Source organism: Mesoplodon bidens, assembly GCF_964165515.1.
Source record: "Mesoplodon bidens genome assembly, chromosome: 2".
NCBI lineage: Eukaryota > Metazoa > Chordata > Mammalia > Artiodactyla > Ziphiidae > Mesoplodon > Mesoplodon bidens.
In genome coordinates this window covers 70,160,124-70,179,651 of record NC_138177.1, presented here as the reverse complement: position 1 = coordinate 70,179,651, position 19,528 = coordinate 70,160,124, and the positions used below count along the sequence as shown (strand labels likewise).

General features: G+C 38.5%; 1 protein-coding gene across 1 annotated transcript; it reads right to left on the bottom strand.

The window, feature by feature from the left end:
• Positions 1 to 2,913: 2,913 nt before the first annotated feature.
• Positions 2,914 to 14,317, bottom strand: LOC308629762 (olfactory receptor 10J4-like; the record flags this gene model as incomplete). The annotated part of the gene is given in 4 exon segments (XM_081257993.1): positions 2,914 to 3,507; positions 3,511 to 3,928; positions 4,209 to 4,315; positions 14,219 to 14,317. Coding segments are annotated over 4 exon segments (1,218 nt in total).
• Between the last annotated feature and the right edge of the window lie 5,211 nt (positions 14,318 to 19,528).

Here is a 19,528-nt window from a genome sequence, read left to right as displayed (position 1 = left end):
AGTTAAGAATTGAGAGAGACTGAACATGGATAGAAAGTCGAGGCTTTATAAGCTTCAGATACATCTTCTGAGGGATTTTCTGAGTCTCTGAGTGACTTTTACCTCTATTTTCACTTTTTCACTTTACCTCCAATTCACTTTCACCTCCATTTTCATCCTCACTCCCAGTTTGCAAGGGCTATGGAGAGAGCACAAACCTGGAAGTTCAAGCTGTTGTTAACCAGCTGTGTGACTGGGGCAAGTTCTTGCCAGTCTCTGAGATTCCATTTCTTCTTTGTAACAAGGGGCGTTTGGACTAGGTGGTCTCTAAGTTCCCTTTGAGCCCATTTTGTCCTTCATTATGTGGGAACCCAGTTCTATGTGGTGACTCTCCAGCACAAAGGCTCAGAACACATTCCCAAAAAAGCTCCGGTGTGAATTTCTCCTTCATCCTCTACACACTGGTCTCTCCCTTCATTGTGCTCTCCCATGTATCTAAATTTCAGGTTCATATCAGACTTATGTCTACCATTTATTTCCACATATTTTCTTCCTGATATTCATACATCTGTTCCATAGGGAATATGGAACACACAGTGAGGTCTTGAGTATTTTGTGGACCCCCAAAATATGGCATTTATAAAGGTGCTTTTCATTTTAATATACATAAAGTCTGTCTGTACCAGAGAGGAAGTATGGATGTTATACAAATGATTAGAATAGAAATAATTCACCCCAGCTCCACCCTTGGGGCTTCCTCTGTTACCTCCAATATCTTACCAGATTGGTCTAGGCCAGTCCATAGAGCAAATTTCTTTCCCATGATTGCTGTTCCAAATTGTCTGCTACAAAATGTCACAAACTCCCAATAATTAGGATTGTTTTTTTTTTTTTTTTTTTTTTTTTTTTTTTTTTTCAGTATGTGGGCCTCTCACTGTTGTGGCCTCTCCCATTGCGGAGCACAGGCTCCGGACGCGCAGGCCCAGCGGCCATGGCTCACGGGCCCAGCCGCTCCGCAGCATGTGGGATCCTTCCCAGACCGGGGCACGAACCCGTGTCCCCTGCACCGGCAGGCGGACTCTCAACCACTGCGCCACCAGGGAAGCCCAGGATTGGTTTTTGAAAATCAAGTTGGTAGCTCCCTACTAATGGCCAATGGAAGACAAATTTCCTTGGCTACCTCAAGAGTGGAAACTCAGACAAAAGATACACCTTGTATTTTGGGAAATTGAGTACCTGAAGAAAAGCTCTGCTCTTTCTCTCTTCTCATTAAATGGGAAATGGGACAACAAGAGCATCTCCTTGAAGTCAGAGATGGGAGATTTATGATGAGAATGGCAGAGGTACTCGTCAGCCTGGGTGCCCAGAGAAACTCAGGGAGTAGTATTGTCTCCTTGCCTTAAGTTGTCTACCCAGCCCTGGACAGTTAGTTACCAAGCCCAAGTCCCTATCTTGTGCCTTATCAGAAACTGACACTGGTCATCAGACCTTTACCTAACAGCTTTATCTAGACTAAGCAGAACACAACGCAAAAAAAAAAAAATTTTTTTTTAAACTGTTTTTTGGCTATCCTCGGCTATCCTAACAGAAATAAACTGACTCTATCATTTCTAGAAATCTGGTCACAAAGGCAAAGATATCTTTTATCTCTGGTCAGATAGCACATGCCAGTGTTTCTTGGCAAAGCAAGACATGTTAACTTGACTTAGAAGATTTGTTAATTTCCACTGGCTTATCCTATCTTCAGCACCCAGCTAACTTCATGACACTCTTACAAGTGATATCTTGCCTCTGCAGCGTCATCCCATGGGATCAGCTGTATTCTGAAGACTGCAAGAACTGGGTTCGAAACTCAGGTTATACCTGCTCTTCAGTATAGAAGGCCAGAGTGAAGTGGAAGGATGAGGGAGAGAGGACCAGGGCATATACCTTCACCTTCTGTGATGCTCAAACATGAAATGCTGTTTTTTACCTCAGGTTTTAAGTTGGGAGTATCTAAGAAGAAATTTCTGAAGATTAACTTCTGACAGCTTAGGAACTTACTGGAAAATTTTTTCATTAAGTCAAGCTTCAGATTTCTGCTCATTAATAAATAATTTCAGAAGTTGTAGTTAAAGTGCTTACATTTATAACACTATTTCAAAGATTTAGGTCTACCCTGCAAAAGGAACTATGATTTTGCTTGGCTTCCTCCAGCCTCCATCCTCTTTCACTCCTGCATTGGAGATGTGAAAAGCACTGAACTGTTCAGCATGCTCTCCTTTCCAAATTGGAGTTTTCTCACCTAGGCATCTTGGGACTATGGGCAACCCACCTCTGTGTTCTAGTAGCTGATGATTTTTTGCTTTCCCACATTTGTACTCCTCATTTCCAGGAATGGTCAGTTAGGGCAGTTCTATCCACTTGGAGAGTGGGTTTTTTTTTTTTTTTTTTTGGCCTTCTGAAGAGTCCTCAGCTGTGATGAGATATTAGTAAACAGCAAAAGCAGATTACAAGAAAGCCTTCAACATCCACAGAAAAGGACATGCATGTGTATCCACACTTATTTGTTAAAATTTTTCATAAATTACTCATACACCCTTAACAACAACAACAGAGGTTTTCCTGAGGTGGTTTCCAAACACTTTGTTCATTAGCCTTCTAGAACCTTGCTGGATTTTGTGCTTTACTGGAGTTGTATAACCCAATATATTCTCAGGGCATATGTGGATGTGTTCATGGGTGTGTAACAGAACATAGGTATGAGTGACCCAGGCAGGTAAATCTTTCCCCTATATTCTTAAATGTATGCCAAGTCATTTTCTATCCTCTCTAAAGGAGGGCACAGAGAACCATGACTAGCTCAAATGGAAGTCTCCAGTTTTAGCACCCAATTCAATTTAGTCTATTCTTCTTGATCCCATACTTAAAGGTGTTATTGATACAGCATTAAAATTAATACATATTTACAAAATGAAAGAAAAGGCCTTCAACGACCTCCTCACTGAAAGGAGAGGGGCTTTTGCCCCTGGCTCTGCACAGAGCATCTTTGACCTCCTTGTTCCTCAGGCTGTACACGATGGGGTTCAGCAGAGGAGTGATGACAGTGTAGGTCACTGAGATGAGTCTGTCCTGCCCCAGGAAACTCTGGGACTTAGGCTTCAGGTAAATGATGGAGGCACAGCCACAGTGGATGATGACCACTGTGAGGTGGGAGGCACAGGTGGCAAAGGCCTTCTTCTGACCCTCAGCTGAAGCAACCTTGAGGATGGTGGAGATGATAAGGACACAGGAGATGAAGACCAGGCCCATGGGTAGAACAAGGACAAAAACACGGACAACAAAGTTGATGATCTTGTTGACAGTGGTGTCTATGCAGACCAGCTTCAGCAGGGGTCTGATGTCACAGAAGAAGTGAGAGATGACAAAGCCATCACAGAAGGGCAGGCCAAAAACAGATGTTACCTGTACAATGGCCATACCCAGGCCAATTCCCAGGGACCCAGATGCCAACTGGATACAGGGTTCTTTACCCATGGTGACTGAATACTATAGTGGGTTGCAGATGGCCACATAGCAATCATACCCCATGGATGTGAACAGGAAGCAGTTATTGATACTAAACGTGAGACAGAAGAAGAGCTGAGTGGCACAGCCTTGGATAGAAATGGGCTGATGAGGACTCAAGAGTCTAGAAAGCATACAGGGAATGATGGCCACAGTGTAGCGGGTCTCAGAGATGGACAGCATGCTCAGGAAAAAGTACATAGGAGTATAGAGGGGACAGTCCAGGTGAATAACAGTCACAATAATGACATTGCCAAAGAGAGTCAGCAGGTACAAAGTTAGAAAGACAACAAAGAAACCAAGCCTGTGCTGCCACCCAAAGCTTGGGAAACCTTCAAAAAGGAACTCAGTCACAGCAGTGGAGTTTGGCTTTAGCACTGAGGGAGGTCTAGGTCTAAAATAGCTGGACAAAGGAAAGAAAGGTGTGATGAGTTAAGCATGAAAGACAGTAGGCTGGACCAAGGCCTTCAGTAAAGGGTATGTCCATCCTCTGAGTAATGCCCAAGACCTCAAGGGTCATCAGTGTTCAGCAGTTGGTCACTTGGTCAGAGCCATCACCTTCCCCCTACCCTCTTCTTTGTTACTATGGAAGTGTTATCCCAGGACCCTGGGGTTGATGGCAGAGATAGATCTGAGAAGGAAAGTACAGACACATCAAAAGGCAGATTTGTAGAAATAATTACCTAGCCATTGAAGAGGTGAGTCCAGGTCCAGGAAGAAGCCCAGCTCTATAGTTCCTCCTCCAACACTCTTGATTTAGCCCTCTAAGCATCCAGTGAGGAACAGTGAACTAAGTGAAAGACAAAAGATACCTGAGGCTGATAACCTTTCAACACTGTCTCAATGCACTGCCAATATCAAGTGTCCCATGAAGGTCCTAGAGTGGCTTCTCCCCCCCAGAACCCTAGGTCCTAGGCTTCACTTCCCTAAGCCCTGCACTAAAGTTTACTATGATCATGAGAGACTCAAAAAGGGAGCACTTCTAGATATTCTAAGGCCATGCAGGTATTTAGCTTATTTCCTTGAATTCTAGGCAAAGGCAGAAGAGAGGCTGAAATAAATCTGAGGATATCCCTTCAAGTCGCTTCAAGTAGGGAATGATTTTCCTAGTGTGAGAGCAAAGATAAAGCTCATTTAATCAGTGAAGGGTCAGATGTTCTATTTTTCACTTTAATTGTGCATATTCCAAGTTGTGATGAGGATAGAATTGAGCCTATTCCACGTGAGCTCAGAATTGGAGACTATACTGGAATAGAGTTGACCTTGCCCTTAAACCCATATCTACTCCTGATTACCCACCATGTTTAACCATTACCTCCATTCAGGAAGCTGAGAACCATTCTAACTATCTCCCTTCCCTTTTCCATCCTGAAGACAGTGCCTCCTGAAATTCTCTCCACTCTGTCCCCTCCTCTCCATGCTTTCTACCAACACCCAACTTTCGACCACCGTCATCATTCTCTATGATGACTGCAATGGTCTCCTAAGTAATCCCCCCCATTTCAGTTGACCTTAGTCCAAGTCTTCCCTCCGAATGTTGTCATAACATTTTTTTTCTTTTTTCCTTTAACCTCTTTATTGGACTATAATTGCTTTTCAATGCTCTGTTAGTTTCTGCTGTATAACAAAGTGAATCAGCAATATTCATACGTATATCCCCATATCCCCTCCCTCTTGCGTCTCCCTCCCACCCTCCTTGGTGGTTGCAAAGCACTGAGTTGATCTCCCTGTGCTATGCAGCTGCTTCCCACTAGCTATCTATTTTACATTTGGTCAATGTTACTCTCTCACTTTGTCCCAGCTTGCCCTTCCCCTTCCCTGTGTCCTCAAGTCCATTCTCTACATCTGTGTCTTTATTCCTGTCCTGCCCCTAGGTCCATCAGTCAGAAAGAGAAAAACAAATACCGTATGCTAACATAAGATTCTTTAAAAAAAAAAAGTCTGCTAATGAGACTTCTTGCATAAATTCCTTCAGTAGCCCCTCTAAATTTTAAGCATAATATTTAAACTCATTTATAAATTGAATATAGTAATACTCCACAGAGTTGCCATAAGTATTACATGGGTTAATGTATTTGAAGAGTTTGACAGGCACTTGATACATAGGAAGCCCTTAATAAATAGTAGTTTTATTTGTACTTCTTCTTCTTCTTCTTCTTTTTTTTTTGGTCATGCTGCACAGATCTTAGTTCCCCAACCAGGGATTGAACCTGAGCCCCTGGCAGTGAAAGTGCTGAGTCCTAACCACGGGACCACCAGGGAATTCCCTAGTACTTCTTTTTGTTTTCCACATATGAACTAGTTTAAATATTTAAGAGAAGCAGGAGGAGATAGACAGGCTTCAGCCTAGCATTCTAGGATGTGTAAAGAAGCCTGTGATTATCCTAGCCTTGATCTTATAAATTTTATCATTTCCCTTCCAATTGTTCATATGAACTTTTTCATACATACTCTAAAAATCTTTCCTAAGGTACATTGATCAGAACAATGCACTGCTACATGTACTATATCAACACGGGTATGAATCAGGTAAAATAAGACTTTCATTTTTACTTCTAATCCCCTTCTCGAAGATGCCCAACATTTTACTTCTCCCTTAGATCACAGTGGCCCACCCAGCTAACATATCTAAGACTAATCTTCAGTAACTTCTACATTGCATTTCTGGATTATAAGTAATAGTTTGGAATCCACCACTATAAAATCATAGTTTCCATTCTACTTGCACACTTGATTTGAAAGTCATCCAGGTTATTATTTTTTCTTTTTTTAAATGGAGTTAGCATAATCTCCTCAGTCCCTTCTAGTCCTGTGACTGTTTTTTTTTTCTTTTTTTAACTTATTTATTTATTTTCGGCTGTGTTGGGCCTTTGTCGCTGCATGCAGGCTCTCTCTAGTGTCAAGTGGGGGCCACTCTTCGTTGTGGTGCACGGGCTTGTCATTGCAGTGGCTTCTCTTGTTGTGGAGCACGGGCACTAGGCACGCGGGTTTCAGCAGTTGTGGCACGCGGTCTCAGTAGCTGTGGCACGCGGGCCCTAGAGCGCAGTCTCAATAGTTGTGGTGCATGTGTTTAGTTGCTCCGCAGCATGTGGGATCTTCTTGGACCAGAGCTTGAACCCGTGTCCCCTGCATTGGTAGGCGGATCCTCAACCACTGCGCCACCAGGGAAGCCCCCATTCTTATAACTTAATTCCACTTTCTTGGCCAGAAGATCTTGCTCATGCTGGTAGCCTACAATATTTCTGTTTCCCTCCTCCTCCAGACCATTAATCAGCTCTAACTGTTGACATCCTAAAAAACTGTACCCCAGCACCATCATGTGGAGACTCTAACAAATAGGACAATCAGTAAAGGGGTGCAGAGTGGGATGGGGAAATGAAAAACATTGGCAAGGTTAGGATTACTCATCTAGGGTGTAGGAAGGAAACATGAGAGACCAAAAAATGGGGAGAGTACAAGTGGACAGAAACCTCAAAATTCAGATAATGTCTGACTTTGGAATTTTTACTACCTTTTATTTCTTTCAAATAAATGACTAGCTCCCCCCCCAAAAAAAAAAGTGAAACAAAGCCTGCCCCTGACTTAATCATGGATGAATATACTATTTACATTTTTCCCACAGTGAAGAGAGCTTATTTATCTCATCATTCTCCGGGTTTTTGTTTGTTTGTTTGTTTGTTTCCTGTGAATAGTAAAATTTTGCTTCAAATCCAAACAAAACCATTTTTTCAATAGTTCAATGTGTTGAATAGTCACAAAGTATAGTACTGTGCTAATACTAGGACAACAAATATGACCAAGGAATGGTCCTTGTTCTCATGGAGCTTAGATTTTTGAACAGCCTTTTGTAAAGGACCCAATTACACTCTTTGAAGTCTTATGTCCCTCTTTTCTACGTTAGTTTACACATCCGCATTTCCAAAATCATAGAAATCACAATATTCTCTAGGAGATATCATTTTCCTCCTTGTATAGACTTATCACTGGTTGTGTGATAACTGAATATATACTATAATAAACATTCTGGCATATCAGGAAGTGAAACTCACCAAGTGGTCTATTTCTTGGGTCTTCTGGAGAGTTGTATTCATTCCTGAGAGTCATACCCCCCACTCTGGGAATTTGACTGCCTGCAAATTAGATATAGATTTTTACGAATAGTTATAAAATATTTCCCAGATCATTATCAGTGTCTTTCCTGATAATTATTTAAAACCTATCAGTTATTTAAATTTAGACCACATTGTAAAAATTTGCTACTTTAGCAAACAGTCTACTTTTTTTTTTACATCTTTATTGGAGTATAATTGCTTTACAATGGTGTGTTACTTTCTGCTTTAGAACAAAGTGAATCATTTATACATATACATATGTTCCCATATCTCTTCCCTGTTGTGTCTCTCTCCCTCCCACCCCTTTTTTTTAAAATATGAAGTTCACTAATGTCTAACTGATCAGAGCTATGGTTTAATAGGAATTTCCCCTTCACTGGCAAATCTTTAGATACCTCTTGGGTGCAATATATAAAAGAACTGGACAGGAAGGAAAGAATGCCTATCCCAGTCTTCCAGTGTCTGAGATTAGAAGTGAAGGACAAAGTCACATTAATTTCCTCTAGATTCTCACAGCCCCTCCTCCTGGAAGAAGGTCCTCATTGAGACACAAAGCAGTAACTCCAGCTTGAGGTTTCTTTATAATGTGCGAATTGTCTGTTCCAGACTCCTGGGTCTCTTTCCCAAAACAGCACAGACTGCTCCCAAGTGATCAATATCAGAAGACACAATCCAAACAGCAGAATACTTGGAGACCTTATTACTCAGGCAGCTCACTTCCTAATCCTGAGATTAATGTTTTGGAGGGAAGAGTTGCCCTGACCATTACCAGGGCTCCTTCCACCCTGCTACCCTTCCTATTCCTATAAAGTTGAAGGAAAGAACTAGTTCTTCTCCATCCCTAGAATGATGTTATAAAGACTGTAAGATGTAGATACAGCTTCTAAGTAAGAGAAGAGTTGAGGGGCAAAGATTCCAGAAAGAAAGAAAGAAAGAAAAGATATGTGGAAATGCTAGCCTGACACCCAATTCTTTGTAGTTTCCTTGAGGAACTGTAACTTGTTGTCTGCATTCTTTGGTCAAAAGACTGAAAAAATGGCAGTCTTCATGTGCTTAAGGGCTATACCCTAGGCAAAAGGGTAAAGTGGAAATAAGTTAACCCTCACAAAGACTGAATCCAGCTCAATTTTACTTAATACCTATTTGTATTAATTTGCTCTTGCCTTTAGACTAACTACCCAACAGAAGATAAAATAAAACCTTCTCTAGAGGAAGATAATATAATGTACAGCCTCAATTTATTTTTACAATTTACTTTTTTTTTTCATTTATAACAGAGGTAGGCAAACTACAGCTTACTGGCCCATGAGCCCACCAGTGGTTTTTGCACAGCCTGCAAGCTGTATAATGGTTTTTACATCTATAAATGACATAAAGTGTCCAGGATGTGATAAAAATACAACAAACATACCGGGAGAAAAGACCAAAAGGCTAAAGATCAAGAAGAAGAAGAAAAAAAAAAGGCACTCAACAGAAACAGACCCATAAAAAAATCACTGTATTAAAATTATCAGATACAACTTTAAGATAAATAGATGTAGCAAATGCATCTAAGGTGACCCTCAATGAATCACACCCATGTACAATACAATCCTCTCCTCTGGACTGTGGGCAGAACTGTGACTTGCCTCTACTCAAGAGAATAAAGCAAAGGTGATGGAAGTCACACCCATGTTATAATACATCTATAAAAATTCACCTCAGCAAACAGGAACAAGAGATAGTTCCTTGCTGGCTCTGAAGAAATAAGCTACCAAGTTTTGAGAGGGCTTATAAGAAGGCCATTTGGCAAAGAATGTGGACAGCCTCTAAGAACAGAGCAATCTCAGTTGGCAGCTGGTAAGAAAACACAACCTCTGTCCTATAACCACAAGGAACTAATTCTGCCAACAACCGTGTAAGCTTGGAAGAATACCTGAGGCATATGAAACCCAGTTAAAAGGTCTAGTATATGTGTAATTGGAGTTGCACATGGATAGGAGAGAGATAATATATCAGACGCAATATATGAAGAAATCATAGCCATATGTTTTCCAAACCTGAGGAAAACATCAGATACAGATTCGAGAATCACTCTGAATTACACACAGGATATATACACATACACCTACACACAAAAGGCATGTAGGCATATCATGTAAAATAACTAAAAAAATAAAGATAAAAAGTCTTTACAGTAGCTAGAGGAAAAAAGATACATTATTTTCAAGGAATAACAATAAGACTATTAAATGACTTCTTGTTAGCAATAATGGAAAACACAGATCAGTGGAATGGCATCTTCAGGGTGCTGAAAGAAAATAACTGCCAAACTAGAATTCTATATTCAGGGAAAGTCTCCCTCACTAAAAAAGAAAAACAAAGACATTTTTAGAAATGGAAAAAAATAGGAGAATTCACCATCAGACCTGCATTAAGGAAATATCAAAAGGAGTTCTTCAGGTAGAAGGAAAATCCATCCTAGATGGAAACAAAAATTTAAAAAAATGAATTTAAAAATAACAGAAAAGATAAATGCATGGGCAAGTATAAATTAGTATTATACTTAATATTATACAATAATAAATTAATGTATTATGAATTTTTAAATATTTATAGAGTTAAAATATACAATAACATGAAAATGGTAGTAAATTAAATTAAGGCTTCCTATAGTCTTTGCATTGTCCTTGAAATGTAATTCTAAAATAACCATTAAAATGATGTAAAGGGGGGCTTCCATGGTGGCGCAGTGGTTGAGAGTCCATCTGCCAATGCAGGGGACACGTGTTCGTGCCCCAGTCCGGGAAGATCCCACATGCCGCGGAGCAGCTAGGCCCGTGAGCCATGGCCACTGAGCTTGCGTGTCCGGAGCCTGTGCTCCACAACGGGAGAGGCCACAAAAGTGAGAGGCCCACGTACCACACACACACACACACACACACACACACACACACAAAGATGTAAAGGTAACAAGTGAAAAAGGCAAGAAATAATAAAAATGCTTGATTACTCCAAAATAAACAAAAAGATGAGAGGAAAGGTAGTCACAAAAAAACTGGGAAAAAAGAATATGAATCCTAACATGGTATATTTAAACCCAAATATATCAGTAATTTCATTAAATTTAAAATGTAAATTTCATTAAATGTAAAGTAATAATCCAATAGTTAGACATAGATTGTCAGATGCATAAGAAAACAGTTTTGTTAAAAAGAGGCATACCTTAATTATCAGGATACAGAATGATTGAAAACAAAAGAATAAAAAAAGTACGATATAAACAACTAAAAGAAAGTAATTGTTTTATGTTAATATCAGTCAAAGGAGATTTCAATTTTAAAAAAATTTTTGAGGTCTTTTGTGGCCTGATATACAGTCTAGTCTGGAGAATGTTCTATATACTCTTGAAAAGAAGATGTATTCTGATCTTTTTTTAGGGAGTTTTACATAAATGTCTGTTAGGTCAAGCTGGTTAATGACTGTTGTTCAAGTATTCTATATCTTTACAGATCCTCTGTCTAGTTGTTCTATAAAGTACTGAAATTGAATTATTGAGTTCTCCAACTATAATTGTTGAATTACCTATCTCTCCTTTTCATTCTGTCATTTTTCTTCATGGATTTTGGGGCTCTGTTGTCAGGTATACATTTATAATTTCATATCTTCCCAACACATTGACCTTTTATCATAATTAAATATATTTCTCTGTCTCTTGCAATATTCCTTATCTGAAAGTGTATGTTGTTTGAAATCAACAAAGCCACTTTAGCTCTCTTATGGCTACTGTTTGCATGATAGGTCCATTTACAAGCTTTTACTTTCAAGTATTTGTGTCTTTGATTCTAAAGTGTATCTCCTATAGACAGCACATAGTTGGATCTTGCTTTTTTAAATACAATATGACAATTTTCCCCTTTAATCAGAGGATTTAATACATTCACTTTTTTTTTTTTTTTTGCGGTACGCGGGCCTCTCACTGTTGTGGCCTCTCCCGTTGTGGAGCACAGGCTCCGGACGTGCAGGCTCAGCAGCCATGGTTCACGGGCCCAGCCGCTCCGCGGCATGTGGGATCTTCCTGGACTGGGGCACGAACCCATGTCCCCTACATCGGCAGGTGGACTCTCAACCACTGCATCACCAGGGAAGCCCTGCATTCACTTTTAATGTAATTAATGATATGACTGAATTAATATCTTCCATTTTGCTATTGGTTTTCTATGTTTCATGTCTTTTTCATTCTTGTTTCCTTTTACTGCCTTTTCTGTTAAAATATTTTTATTGTACAATATTAATTCCTCTGTTGATGTTATAGTTAAATATTTTAGCGACTGTTCTATGCATATTTAAATTATCACAATCTAGTTCAGGTTAATACTGATTTGATTTCAGAGACATATAGCAATTTAACTTCAGTATGACTCCATTTCCTCCTCTCTCTCCTTTGTGCTATTATTGTCATATGCATTACGTCTTTATTTTTTATAAATCCAAAAATACAGTATTATAATTATATAACTATTTTAAACAATGTTATGTTTTTTAAAAAGAAACTAAAAGAAGAAAATAGAAATGCAGATATATAAACAGACACACACATATATACAGTCCTTTATAATTACCTACATATGTTACATAGGTAGCATTTCCGGTTTTCTTCATTCTTCTCTGTGGATATGAGTTATTGTCAATTGTCATTTCCTTTCAGCTTGAAGAACTTCCTCTTGTATTTCTTGTATAATAAGTCTGCTAGCAACAAATAATGTCAATCTTTGTTTACCTGAGTTCACCTTTATTTTGCCTTCATTTTTGAAGGATATTGTTGCTAGATAGAATTTTTTGTTAAAAATGTGTATGATGAGTCACTTTTCTCTGGTTGTTTTCAAGATTTTATCTTTGTATTTGGCTTTCAGCAGTTTGAAGTGTCTACATATAATTCTCTTTGCATTTACCTTAAGATTTCTTGAGCTTACTGAGTCTATTAAGTTAACATTTTTAATAAAATTTGAGTTTTTAGTCATACATTCAAATTTTTTCTGCTCTTTTACTCCTCTTTTTCTGAGAATCCTACTACACCTGTGTTGAAAAGTTTACTTTTTTTTTTAACAGGTCTCTGATGTTCTTCATTTTTCTTCATTCTTCTGTTTTTCTGTTCTTCAGATTGGATAATTTCTATTGATTGATTTTCAAGTTCACTGATCCTGCTTCTGCCATCTCAAATCTGCTGTTTATATCATCATTTCAGTTATTATAGTCTTCATCTCTCAAATTTGCAGTTGCTTCTTTTTAATGGCTTCTACTTCCTTTTTGAGATTTACTACTTGTGGACTCACTACCATATTTTTCTTTTAATTCTTTGAACATAGTTTCCTTTAATTCTTTGAATGTATTTTAAAATAAGTTTTCATCACTCTGTAGCCTTCCCTAAAGGAACCTGAATCTATTTGCCAGGATGACTGAATATAAGGGATATATTTTGGGGAGAATACTGGCCACTATCTCTGAACTGATGTTATCCCCTCGATAGCAAACACAGTTTAGCATGGAAAGTCATGAAGGTCAAGTAAAAAATGGAATTCAGGCCTGAATTCATTTCACAGTAGGGCCATTGATTCCCAAACACAATCTGGTTTATTTCCCCATTTCCAAATATATTATTAAATAGACATGCTTGGCAAAATATTGCACATCTGCTACTTCAACCCATTTTCTGAGTAAGCCATGATGTTGTCAATTTTGAGCGGGCCTAGAACAAGAGAAGTTTCCGAAGGTGATCCAAGATATAGTGCAAGCAACTCTATCACTAAAGCATTATGACCCCAAGGATACAATGTACTCAAAGAGAGTCAATTTTTTTATTTTATTATTTTTTTTGCGGTACGCAGGCCTCTCACTGTTGTGGCCTATCCCGTTGCGGAGCACAGGCTCCAGGCGCGCAGGTTCAGTGGCCATGGCTCACGGGCCCAGCTGCTCCACGGCACGTGGGATCTTCCCGGACTGGGGCACGAACCCGTGTCCCCTGCCTCGGCAGGTGGACTCTCAACCACTGCGCCACCAGGGAAGCCCCTGAGAGTCAATTTTTTATAGAGATTGAGATATATGTGTTTACAATATTTATTTGTGGCAGTATCACAGGGTCTGTCCTCAAGGGAACATGGCTACACCTTCATTCCAGGGTTCTAGTTAGAGAACTAGATGAGAGGCTGTGATGATTCTCCATGATGGTGAACTAAGTCAAGATTCTGTCAGACTCTAACAGGAGGATCACAGTTCAGATTCCTCAGACTTCTATAAAAAGCCATACTTTTTTTTCTCTAGATTAGCATTCTTCTGCGAAATGACTCCTGAGTCACTTCTGAGTCCTGGTAAAAGAAGGTCACTGGACCATGGGACCCAGGATGCCTATCATGAATTGGTCTTGTGTGTCTCAGCAAGCTAAAGCATCTCCACATCTGCCTCCCAAGTTCTAGCTCCTATGTTTCCACTAGAAAACCTCAGCAGCCTCCTAATTGACCTTTTCACTTCCAAACTTACTCTTCTCTAATTTATTTTCTATATTTCAACCAGACATTTGGAAATGCACATCTGATGGTGCTATTCACCTCCTTAAAAGCGTTGCCTGGCTCCACATCAGCCTCACAATGAGCTTGAAGTGGTACAAAACCCTGCACAATCTCCTCCCCGTTACCTTCTAACTTCATCTCTCCCTCAGATTCTTTGTGCACAATTTGTCTTTCTTTCAGTTCTTTGAATGAGTTATTATCATGAATCTATCAAGTCCTTCACTCATGTTTTTCTCTCTGCCTTAAATTATCTTCCTTAACTTCACCTAGTTGACCCATACTCATCTTAAAGATTCCAGCTCAAAAATCAGTCCTCTGAAAAATACTGCAAGACTCCTCAGACTAGCAAAACTTGCCCTTCTTTATTATATGCTTTCATAAGACCATGCATTTTTCCTTATAGCATTGATTTTTTTATAATAATGTATTTATTCTGAGACTATTTGTTTGAAACCTGCCTAGTGTGGTTTCAAACTAAGCACTGCACAGGGATACCTTATCAAGAGGGAGAGTGAAGGATAAAATGCAGCCCACAGTCCACTTGACAAGTCATATATCCTGGTATGGAGCTCCATCCATCCATTGAAGAGATGCTCTTTTACAAATTACAAAAATATACTGTCTACTCACCAAGTGGTGTGCACATGGGCTGCATCTTCCCAAAAGAGGCTTTTTTTTTTCTAATTTGCACAAAGATACCCAATGGATTAACTACAGCTCTATATGCCTCCCTCCTTGATAAGCTCCATGAGAGCAAACACCATGACTGTTTTTGTCATGCTTGTACCTCCAATATTCAGCATACTACATGGAACACAAGTAGATGTTCATTAATATTTGCTGCTTCATTAAAAGAAGGAATAATCCTCAGGCACAGAATAATTGACATGTATTTTATTTTGCATGTTCCTTCTGGGTTCAATGGTTTTTTAACAAAACATATTTCAGTTTCTACAATACAAGCTGCTCTTGTGAGTCAGTAACCAAAGGCAGAATTTTGTTCTACTAATTGCCCAAGTTCCTAATCAGGCCCCTGGGATAGAGCCTCAAACTCTTTTTCTGCTGTCCCTTGTGCCCTGGAATGATTCTCAAGGGGGAAGTCCCTAGAGTCCTAGATCAGATGGATCTGGTCCTCTTTTGGGAATAAACAGAGTCCCTGGATGTGGGGTTTTAAGAGGCTTCAAATCTGCAGGAAGATCCTCTCAGGCCAGAGGATGCAATGCTCTGGACTTTAAGTTGGTCCCCACACCCTGAGCTTCCTTCTGACACTCAGGAAGTGCTGTACTTCTAAGGCTTTGGGTTTTCAATTTCTCCCTTATAAGCCTCTTGGAGAGAGTCCTACCTTTGTTCTTTTTTTTTTTTTTTAAGTTCAGATGCACAGCAATTACAAGAACTCTCATCTCCTTTGCCAACTTTGCAAGAAGTGGTTGATGGTAGAAAAAAAAGGAGAGAAGAACTGTTTTCAAATTTTCTAAGTTTCTTCCTTTTCTCCTCCTGGTTTTCTGATGATTTTCTTGAACGTTAGAGTTTCATACTTTTCCTGTGTTTTGCATGATGACTTTTTGAGACCCGGTGCCTATAAAGTGAATAAGAATATCCTCATAAGTTTCATTTTAATTAATGATTAATGGAAGAATCTGTTTAAAATCATGGAGGAAAGATACTAAATTAAAAAACCTTTACAATCCCAGAGTTTTCATCTACCAGTGATGTCCCTGTTATCTTTTCAGTGAATAAGGCTGAGGGTCAGGCATTTTTCATACAGCTGTTGTCTTCTTCCCCTCTAACCGGAACCTCATTCATGAATATTCATTCAGTAGAGTTTTGACTCAACGAAAGCATGTAGAATTTGGAGTCACACATACTGTGTTTCACAGCTGGTCTTGTCAATTACTAGATATGTGAGTCTGACAAGTAGTTTATCCTTCCCAACTTCAAATTATCCATCTATAAAATGGAAGTATGTATTTTATTTCCTTGTAGGGTAATTCTAAATTGTAAGTTATGCAGAGTGTCTTAATAGGGCAGCATATAGTATATTTTAATCAAATGTTCATTAGTAAATGTAAATGCAAAAACTAACTCAGACATTCAGAGTGTAAAGGCCAACTTTATTGTTCCATCAGTTTTTGAGGTCTATATGTTGCTTTGACTCCCCTTACTTATTATGCTCAATCCTGGGTCAGGTTCTTTGCCCAGCTCTCATCCAGCAATATTACATGGGGGCATCCAGATCACTACTTCCAGAGAAATATGCTTGACATAATCTGTGTGTGTGTGTGTGTGTGTTTGTGGGATGTGGGATGTGGGTATGAATGGGGCTGACGTTGGAGTTTCTAGACAGATAGATGCTAGCCTTGCAGCAGAAGAAAACAAATAAAGGAAGTACTGTGTTTTTCTGAACTTTGCTCTTCCACCAGACAGTAGTAACAATGTGAAGAACTAAAAGGAAATTAGGTAATACGTATCAAACCCATGCCCCTGTCTCTTCACAGACACATCAAAACAACCCAGAACAAGATAAAGTGATTTCCTCTTTTTTTTTTTTTTTTTTTTGCAGTATGCGTGCCTCTCACTGTTGTGGCCTCTCCCGTTTAGGAGCACAGGCTCTGGACACACAGGCTCAGCGACCATGGCTCACGGGCCCAGCCGCTCCCCGGCATGTAGGATCTTCCCGGACCGGGGCACGAACCCGGTACCCTGCATCGGCAGGTGGACTCTCAACCACTGCGCCACCAGGGAAGCCCCGATTTCCTCTTTTTTTAAATGTCTTCCTAGAGAAGGCTCATCAAATTCTGTGTATCAGTGTTACATGTATCAATATCTGAGCTGAGACAAAAAGGACATCTTCCCTCCAGTATTGAGATCTTTCAAGAGCAGAGGACTCAGAGTACAAGGTAAAGAGAGCTAGGTTCCCAAATTCTCTCTGCCATGAACTAAATATGTGATATTAGGCAACATTTTCATTCTTTTTGGAATTAAGCATCCTCACATTTCTACCACATAGTTATTTTTGGGTAGTAGATGTATTATTACTTTGAAGAATAAAGGAAACTGTAAAATGCCAAAATTTTTTATAATTTTCTACCATCTTTTTGGAAAAAAGAGCTGTTCACCAAAAGTCAGATTAAGGATTGGAAAACTACTCCAGATGCATTATCTATGTCCTTTCTTAATGATAATCGTTTTTCATGTTTTCCTATATTGTTCTTTCATATCTTTTTTCTCTGGCAGTCTCTCAATTTCTGCAACTTAATGAGGTTAAGTCAAGATTCTGACTTCAATACTTTGTCCTGGTTTCCATGTGCCCAAGGCAGCACTGCTGTACATACCTGGCAGAGGTAATGGTCTCCTCCTCCAGACTAGAAGTACCTCGAGAGTATTACTTCATTTATTGGTGCACATAGTTATCAAAAGCTTAAGAAATGGCAAATACTGGGCTAGGTTCTGGGTATGTGGAAAGGACTAAGTATGATCTCTGTCATCAAAAAGCTTACAATGTAGTTGAAAAGTTAGATAATAAATAATTTCAACTGAATGTGATGTGCCATCATATGAGAATGAAAAATGCCAATAGAACCAAAACTGGAGGGATACTTAGATAGAAAGAAGGTGATAAGAATGACCTCAAGGGAGGCTTAAAAAAATTAAACCTATCCTCCACCCCACTGCCTAAGTAGTACATATTCATCATGGACACTTTGAAAAAAATCAGGGGATAGTAGACATTCACCCAGAGTTATACCATGCAGAATCATGCACTACTAATATTTTGATGATTTCTATTTAGCTTTCTCTGTATTCATACTTTCAATTAGTTGAGATAATTCTGCATATACCATACCATATCCTGCTTTTTAACCTATTATTTTCCATTGAATTAAAAATTTTTCATATGCATCATTTAAAAGCTGAACAATATATTAAAAAAATATTACATTAGTATTAGTCTCTGTTTACAAATGGCACATATATTCATTTCTATATTCTTAGTCTTTTTCCTGTACATAAATATCCACATTTATGTGGGTATATATCTTTGCTTTTCATTACAATGTTGGGATCATATGACCTTTACTATTTTGCAACATTTCTTCCACTTAACAATATCATGAACAATTTTCTTATTATAACACTAAAATGTTTATTGTAAAATATGGTGTGCACTTAAATGTGCATTAAAACAAATGCACATTTTAAGAAAAATAACAAAACAAATACCTAGGTACCCTCTGCTGAAGCTAAGAAACAGAACATCACCATAAAGCTAGAAGCCTCACATATGCTTTCAAATACTTTCAAGTACTTCAAATATATGCCAAATAGTCACTATCATGAATTTTAGGTTACAGAATTTCCATGTTTTAAATTTCCCATGTTTTTAAAGAATATACTGCTTTACAGAACATATTTTTTGTTTCTAAACTATATATTATTTAATCTTGCCTTCTTTTGCACATTAAATAAATGGAATACATACACAAACATATGTATACAATCTTTGATTTGCTTCTGTTATTCAACATTATGATTTTGAGATTCATCCGTGTTGATATCTGAAAATGTAATTAGTACCTTTAATGATCTTCAACAGAAGTCAGCAAACTTTTTCTGTAAAGGATCAGTTAGTAAATATTTTAGTCTCCGCAGGCCATACAGTCTTTTTTGCCACTATTTAACTCTACTATTTAGTGCAAAAGCAATCACATATAATACAAAAAAAATGGGTGTGACTGTGTTTTAATAAGGCCTTATTTACAAGCGCAGCTGGCCTATGGGTTGTAGTTTGTCCACCCCAGCTTTATAATTAATTCATTCAATGTTCTACAATACTTCATTGTAAGAATTTACTTCAATTTAAATATCCTTTCTGCTTTTGAAAAACATGGTTTGTTTCAGTTTTATTTTTCTATAATAAACAAACTTGCTTTAATCATCTTGCCTGTGATTCTTTAGATTTCCTGGGTTAAATACCTAATGGTAGAATTGCATAGGATATGTTCATTTTCAGCTTTGACAGGTAATTTCTACCTGTTTTCCAAAAATAATTTTATCAGTTCACATTCCCTTTAACAGGGAACTGGAGCTTCCATTACTCTATATCTGTGATAGTTTTGATTTTTTGCAATCTGATAAGTGTGAAATGGTCTGTGGTCTTAGCTTGTGGTCTGTGGTCTTATTTTTCCCTGGCTATTAATGATGTTAAAAATCTGTTCACATGCCAGTTGTATTTCCTCTCATAAAAAATTCCTGTTTTCTTTTTAAACTATCATTATATTAAGCTGATCTTTTTGATTTTTAGATGTTTCAGATATTATTATTTTATCTGTTATTTTATTGTAAATGTTT